The 8,419-nt window shown below is 36.7% G+C and overlaps 1 protein-coding gene and 1 pseudogene across 2 annotated transcripts in view; one reads left to right on the top strand and one right to left on the bottom strand.

Moving 5' to 3' along the window:
• The window catches only part of LOC135166580 (kynurenine 3-monooxygenase), a 34,485-nt gene extending 34,016 nt beyond the window's left edge, over positions 1-469 (bottom strand). Inside the window, exons 1-2 of one of the 2 annotated variants that reach the window (XM_064128939.1) lie at positions 409-469; positions 268-337 (exon numbers count right to left, since the gene is read on the bottom strand). In XM_064128939.1, the coding sequence (XP_063985009.1) occupies positions 268-337; positions 409-456 (118 nt within the window). In that variant the 5' untranslated portion in view covers positions 457-469. Of the gene's footprint in view, positions 1-267; positions 338-408 lie in introns of those variants that run through there. The other variant, XM_064128940.1, reaches the window with a different exon arrangement.
• On the top strand, positions 154-7,086 carry LOC135166584 (uncharacterized; annotated as a pseudogene).
• Positions 7,087-8,419: the final 1,333 nt, after the last annotated feature.

Raw genomic sequence — 8,419 nt, 5'->3', positions numbered from 1 at the left:
CGGAGGTGATTTTCGAATCAGACTTCAGCATAAAATTTATGCTGCACGTGTTTTGTACGGATTATAGATTACGAGTTAAGAAAGAACTAACGTGCGGTAGAATATGTAATTCGGTCTTTACGGTAGCGAGTTATGTAAAAATCGGAATGAAACAAAGTGATAGTTCTTCCAGTTTTCAAATCGTAAAAATACGCAATCAATTTTTAACAGAGTGAAGTTCATTCATTAACTCATTTAACGTAGAATATGCTATGTATATTTAGTTACCAGAGCGATATTCGTAAACCCGAACTTTATGTCCACGTCCAGCAAGCATACAAGCGGCCAGCCCGCCAACCTAAAAATTCAGATAATAAATTTGGCACTGATAATTTTGAGAATAAAAACCGATAAGAATGTGAAGTCTACCAAGCCACCCCCCACAATCACAATGTCCATCGAGTGTGTTGTCTTCATCGTGTCGCACTCTACACTGATTCCGAAGCTCGCATGCAAGTACTGAGTTATGAGACATCCATCCCCTCCATAGTCCCCGTATTGCCCTCTTTAATTCACCAAAAACATGCAGGAGAAGAATTCGAATAGCTTGCAAATTATCTCTAAATAAAACTTTGATATCATTGACCCCTGATGACACTAAGTATTTCTCCATTTTCCGCAGGCACCAGAAACAAAAAACGGGAGGTAAATTTTTTCTGCACCTCTTCCCAATATTAAAAACACAAGAAAGCTCCGGCCCAAATATTCATCCTTTTTAATCAACAAAATGGTTTATTCCAATCAAGTATAAACTCAATAACTTGTATACAAACTCATTTCTTAAATCAAACAAAAACAACCGCTTTATTAATATATAATAATTTTGTGTTCGGTTGCAATCAATCGTTGATGAATTCGATACAAAATTGCAATGCTTCAATTGGTAAGCAAGATTAATTAATTGTTAATGAATATCTATTTTAATAGATATTTATTTACTACAATAAGGAAAACATCAGAATTTGTCTCGCGTTTATTCTGTTATATCGGAAAATGGTATACAGTCATAGCCAGGAGATGTGAGCCTCCAATCGCGTGTTATTTGATGGAAACTTATATAAAGGCGTAAGCATTTTTTCATTCTTTCCTATATTCTTCTTAACAGTTATTTTCTCCTTGAGAGATTTTTAGTTACCAAAAAATGTTAATCCAAATTAGAAATCGTGGAGTGAAAGGATTATTGTTGTAGAAATTGCAACAGAATTTAGGTTTTCGACTGTTTGTGCAGAGAGAATTAACTACAGGAAGAAACTAATTGAAATGGTGGAGTTGATTACGGTCTAGATTAGTTGAATTTACTCAGAATTTTTCGTGGTACCTAAAACTCATATCTAAAACTCTGTTCCCTTCGAATAATGAAAAATTTCAAGCATATTTATGATTATAGAATGTTCTCTCTCACATCTCTCCTGAAATGCTATATCCTTTCTTTATCTATTTTACACCGGCGTTCGATAGCATCAGGTATCTCATGTTGTGATCAAAACTCGGTCAACTGTTTCCATATCTTGATCTACGGACAAAATGAATACGCCAAAGTATTATTTGTCCAATTTCTCGTTAATAATGTCTCTCATATCCATTATTTCCGTATTACAAAATAAATTCCAAAAAATTTTCCAGGCGCCATTTTTATTTTTATTAGGGGTCAATCTCTTCCGAAACAATGTCAAGTGCCAAGAGTACTAAGTGGGCACGATTGACGAATTTATTGCTAGAATTCTCCCTCCTCCCCCCTTTTCTCCAGGCGCGTTTTAGCAGGTTTTCTCTTTGTCGGTATGTCCTTTGAAGAGGGCGTCGACGCTGTGCGAGCCCCTGGGATGAGAGTCGGCAAAAAAATGTTTTTTGTCTCGACGGGAAGTCGGTGGTGGGTGGGTGGTTAGGGTCACGTGCTTAAAAAAAATATGTGTATAATATTTATGCACGACAGAAGCGAAACTTCTTAGCCATAGATTGTTAAAAAATTTTGTCTGAATTTTTTGTGATTATCTTTCGTATCCAAATTTCAGCCAATAGAATTGCACCATTTGTTGATATTTTGTATAGCCTACCTCGAATTTCAGCGATTATTTTTCCTATCCAAATTTCAGCCAATAGAATTGCACCATTCGACGTTATTTTGTATAGCCAACACGGTATTTCAGCGGAAATTCTTGGAAATTGCACTGGAAATTTTGCATGTTGCCTATATAAAAAAAAACAAATGATGAAGTAACCCTCAATTGTATCTGACAGATTAAATGGCAATACGTTGAAAAGTATGTCTCATGGTGCAATTCTATCGGCCAACATTTGGATGAAAAAAATAATCCCCCGAATACCACTCGAACTTCGAAATTATCTGATATTTCCCTCAAGGTTCCCTACAAACAAATAAGCTTGTCAAGTTTTCCAGAAAAATCACTCGCGCTTCGCGCTCGTGATTTTTAGACTGGAAAACTTGACACGTTCATTTGTTTGCAACGAATCTATCGGGAAATATTCGATAATTTTGAAGCACTTGTGGTATTATATGTGATAATTTCTGGAAATTTTTATTAAGCCACACAGGAAGATTTCAGAACATTTTGTCATTGAAAATTCGAAATCTCGTGGAGAAACCAAATAGAATAGTCAATTTCTGTTCCATATTTCCCTGAAAATGAACAGAAAACAAGGAAATTGCTGTCAATGCATTCTTGAATTCGGGGAACAGTGACACCGAAGCCCATTTAGGACAAAAAATCAGGAAATTTACGATTTTATTGAAAAATCAAGTTAATTGATCTCCAATATTCATATTAGAATATATATTTTAATAAATTACGAAATTCTCATTTTCGTGCCGCTTAAAATTCGGGAATTTTACTTAAGGATAAATTAGACCGGAGATTTCATGATTTTCATATGGGTAAAAAGCATTTGATGCCACTGGATTGGTAATTACCAGTGAACTCTCCCAATATTAACAGAAAGGTTTTATTAGTATTGTCCATCATATTAATAAAATGAGCCATTTTCCGACTCCGAATCTGTCGCGTTTTTCTTTCTCTCTCATATCTCCTTCAGTCCGACTGCCCCACCACGCGCGCTTTCCCTTCCCTTTTCCTGTCGCTTTTTCGTTACATACGATATTCGATTTACACCCCAACGAGCGCAAAGAAGTTTCACTTCAAAAATGTAGCAAAAGGGGGGGGGGTGGAAAGTGGGGGGTGGTGTGGGAAATGTGGGCTACATGTGTGAAATAATGATATGATATAAAATTTATTGACGTATATGAATTATTTCTGCAAAAATTATCGGTATATGGGGGATGCTACATAATATTATTGATTGGAAAAATATTATTGGTATTATTATTATTATTATTCATTATCATCATCATCATCATCGGCATCGGTGATGCAGCGACTCGGTTGTACGTAGATGATGAAGGTCCTCCTCTGTCAACCCGCATTTATTGCATAGAGCGTCATTCCTGCCTTGTAACGAAATTTTTCCTCGGGGTTGAGAAAAATCCGTTAACTGCCCGTGCCCCTGGATTCGCGAGCAACATTTCTTGGATCCCAGCCGTCCTTTTTACCGAGGAACAGCAAACCAGAGCCTTGCTAAAACAGATTCTCAAAAAAAGTCAAACAGAAACGAAAACGTATAGCTTTGCTCAACGAATCCAAGGGAAGCCCTTGAATGTCCGCGCCCTTCCGGGGATTGTCTGTGGAGAGAGGGGGTAGTTCGGATGGAGATGAGTTCGTTGGGCTTTAATCCACAAAAAAAGTAACTTAAACTACAAGGAATTCTTAATAAATATGTGGGATGGATCGGTTAAAGGATTTACAGCACAAATTAGATAATATTAGTAGTAAGTGGGCACGATTGGCGAATTTATTCTAGGAATCGCCCCCAAAAGTGTCCAGACCCAACGAGGGAATGGTGCACATAAACGTCGAATTAACACCTCTGGCAGCTCCTTATTTCGAAGCTGGAAGACAGTCAGAGACGGCGGTTCTTCTCACCAGACAGTTGGAGAAATGCTTCAAGGATTCGAGGTGCCTTGACCTAGAGTCCCTCTGCATTGTGGCTGACAAGAAAGTGTGGAACCTCAGAGTGGATATCAGTGTGATCAATCATGATGGCAATCTTGTGGATTGCGCTAGTATTGCTACCCTAGCTGCTCTGCTCCATTTCCACAGACCGGATGTCACTTCCACTGGAGATGAAGTCATTATCCACTCCTTCGCTGAAAAGGATCCTCTGCCTGTGACTCTATTCCATCAACCAATCTGTGTCTCATTTACAACGTTTGAGAAGTGGGTTTTTTCGTCGTTTATGAATTTTCCATATTCGATTTTCTATTTTAATTTTGGAATTTTAATTTACCAAATAAAATTAATATTTTCTATTATGTATTTTTGAAGTGAAAACTTCTTATGGCGCGTTGGGCACTTTTGTGGGTGAGCATTTTCTCGTGAACTCGCGACAGATGAGATTGTACAGTGATGCCAGATGCGGGACCCACACGTCTCCCACTGCCCCACTCCGCAGCAGTAGTTGCGCGAGGGAGTTGCGCATGAAACCCCCACGCGTGGGATTTTTGCCCCCGTCTGGCATCACTGCTATTAGTATACGCATAGGTATATATGAGCTGTTTCATTCTTCCGCTAGGGAAACAACTTCCTGTTTTAGCAACAGTTACATTAAAAGAATACAAGTTTGGCGCTAGCGTTTAAAAAGCCGTTGCATTTAAAGTTTGATAAATTTCTACAAAATTACAGAAAATCTCGAAATTTTGGGGAATTAGGAAAATTATCAGTACGCTCATTTCAGCTAAGAATTAAAAATTATCGGAAAGCCGGAAAAGTAGGAAAACTCGAAAAATCGAAAATACCCTAAATTTAGTCGAGAATTTCACTAGGGACTTGAATCGACGGTCGGAAAATCGTTAAAAATTATGCGAAAGCCGGAAAAGTAGGAAAACCCGAAAAATCCAAAATATACTCAATTTAGTAGAGAATTCCCCTAGGGACGTGAATCGACGATCGGAAAATCGCTAAAAATTATGGGAACGCCGGAAAAGTAGGAAAACCCAAAAAATCTAAAATATACTCAATTTAGTAGAGAATTTCACTAGGGACGTGAATCGGCGGTCGGAAAATCGCTAAAAATTATGGGAAAGCCGGAAAAGTAGGAAAACCCGAAAAATCGAAAATATACTCAATTTAGTAGAGAATTTCAGTAGGGACGTGAATCGGCGGACGGAAAATCGCTAAAAATTATGGGAAAGCCGGAAAAGTAGGAACACCCGAAAAATCGAAAATATACTCAATTTAGTAGAGAATTTCACTAGGGACGTGAATCGGCGGTCGGAAAATCGCTAAAAATTATGGGAAAGCCGGAAAAGTAGGAAAACCCGAAAAATCGAAAATATACTCAATTTAGTAGAGAATTTCACTAGGGACGTGAATCGACGATCGGAAATTCGGATGGTCGGAAAAAATATATATGCTACGATCATAGCTTTCAAAAAATCTACATTTTTATTTTTGATTATAGTTTTGTCTTGAAAATGGATGCGGTTTTTTATGAAGAATTTGATTTAACATGTCCAATGATGGCAATCTTAGCACAAAAAAATACAAAACTACTAGTGATGCAGTATTCACTAGAAATATAAATAGATTTAAATCATAAGTGTTCATTTCACACTTTAGTTGCCATAGACCTATTGTTTCAGTTTTAAAATTTGATGAAAATGCTGATAATGATGATGTAAGAGTTGTTGAAATTATGGATGAGAATGGATCAATTTTGTATTTACTATTTACTAATATTTACTCATTTAAATAAAACCACTTCCTTCGAATATAGTTTCTATATTATTATACTTCATGTCCATTCAAAAAGTGCCCACATTGCTTTGAAAAACTTGATTTTTTATGTACAATTTCTCATGTCGCGAGCGCACCTAAAAATGCTCACCCAAAAAAGTGCCCAACGCGCCATAAGTTCAAGTTTTCACTTCTGCCTGCACTCCCGGAGTGCAACGAGTTTTTTTTTTCATCTTATACTCTCAGTGGAACGACTGTAACGGATGCTTCATATGTAGAGGAAAGACTGGGGGTGACTCAGCTGACCATGGGCTTGAACGCCTACAGAGAACTCTGTTGTCTGCATTTCGATCACACATCAATCAGCAGAGTATCCACTGATGTCCTGTCTCTCGCAATGAAAGATGCAGTCAATTATGCGACTAATTTGGTGAGACAAATTAAGGAAACGGTCAAGATAGACGTCGAATCCAGGTAGAAGTCATGAAATGACTCCAGCCAAAAAAAAATGCATTCAATTAAATGCTTGTCACATTTGAAATATTCCCAGGTACAAAAAAGAAGCAGCGAAGGCTTTTAGGTTCAAAGACGCTATTGCAGTCAACAAAATCACCTCAATGATGGCCGAGAGGATCCACATACGACTCTCTAAATGGCAATCGACAAACAATGCTAAAGAGGAACTCGAAGATTCTTTGGACATCGAGATGAAGGACGAGCAGGACATTAAGATTGGGGGAGTGGGTAAGAGGTCAGCAAAATTGATAACAAATAGTAATTTAGCTGTTGGAGAAGGAGGGAAGAACACATAGGACTCCTCAGACCCTGAAGCCATGGAGGATGACGATGATGATGATGATTCTGGAGAAATTAAACTCATAAAAGTCCAGAAACCGGAGAAGAAGGTTTTGGATAACATAGGTAATCAATGGTTTTACAATTTTTCGTAAAAAGATTTATTCAATTATTCTCAAATAAATTTTCTTATTTGTCATTCATCTAGAACTGAGTGGCAGTGAAGAGGAGACCACGTGCACAGTCTCAACGAGTGATTTACGCTGATGAAACAATATCAAAAGACGAGTAAAGAAAGAGTGTCTAATAAATAATTCATTCTATAAAATAATTAATATAAATAATTAATATAATATAAATATAATAATATAATAAAATATAATATAATTATAAATAATGAATTCTTATAAAATATACTGCCGTCTATCAACAATTTAGAAAATTCATTCAAATAAATTCACAATTGTTTTTTTTGTATAATCATTCATACATGATTCAGTTGTCACCTCCCCGAGGAAGAAGACGAAAAAATTAACGTTAAAATTATAATAAAAATCTTAATAATTATGTTATTGATGGGGATGAATTTAATTGTAACAATGAGAGTATTGGTTACGTTGCGTCATTATTGAGGCCATTTTTCTGGTCGAGTTTGTTGGCATTTGTTTTGACAGTGTAGAAGAAAATACTCAGGGCCTCTTTCTCAGCAACGGGAATCGTTTTGAAGTGTTTCATTAGTGTCTGGAAAATTGAAAAAATAATCAAAAGATTACTAAGTGTTGGAAAGACTAGAATTTCCAAAATAGAGGTTCACATCAATTTTTTCAAATGTTACAAGTAGTGAATTTTCGCATATAATACCACAAGAGCTCCGAAATTATCGGATATTTCCCGATAGGTTCGTTGCAAACAAATGAACGTGTCAAGTGTTCCAGTTTAAAAATCACGAGCGCGAAGCGCGAGTGATTTTTCTGGAAAACTTGACAAGCTTATTTGTTTGTAGGGAACCTTGAGGGAAATATCAGATAATTTCGAAGCTCGAGTGGTATTCGGGGGATTATTTTTCCCACCCAAATTTCAGCCAATAGAATTGCACCATTTGTTGATATTTTGTATAGCCTACCTCGAATATCAGCGATAATTTTTTGAATATTTTGGTAAACAAACGACACTTAACCAAATAAACCTCTTTTCATGTCATGGCACAATTCTCTTGGCCGAAATTTGGATAGGAAAAATAATCCCCTGAATACCACTCGAGCTTCAAAATTATAGAATATTTCCCTCTAGGTTCCCTGCATACAAATGAAGTCGTCAAGTTTTTCAGGAAAAATCACTCGTGCTTCGCACTCGTGATTTTTTAGCCTGAAAAACTTGACTCCTTCATTTGTTTGCAACGAATCTATCGGGAAATATTCGATAATTTTGAACCACTTGTGGTATTATATGTGAAAATTTTGCATGTTGCCTATATAAAAAAAAAACAAATGATGAAGTAACCCTCAATTGTATCTGACAGATTGGATTTTATTACGGTTACTAATACGTCTACGGTGTTACGGTCTATAATTTTGAAGCTCGAGTGGTATTCAGGGGATTATTTTTCCTATCCAAATGTCGGCCAAGAGAATTGTGCCATGACATGAAAAGAGGTTTATTTGGTTAAGTGTCGTTTGTTTACCAAAATATTCAAAAAATTATCGCATATAATACCACAAGAGCTCCGAAATTATCGGATATTTCCCGATAGGTTCGTTGCAAATAAATGAACGTGTCAAGTT

The sequence above is a fragment of the Diachasmimorpha longicaudata genome, chromosome 10 (genome assembly GCF_034640455.1).
Source record: "Diachasmimorpha longicaudata isolate KC_UGA_2023 chromosome 10, iyDiaLong2, whole genome shotgun sequence".
NCBI classification, from domain to species: domain Eukaryota; kingdom Metazoa; phylum Arthropoda; class Insecta; order Hymenoptera; family Braconidae; genus Diachasmimorpha; species Diachasmimorpha longicaudata.
Note: the sequence above shows the minus strand (reverse complement) of the source record. Positions and strands in the feature narration are given on the sequence as shown.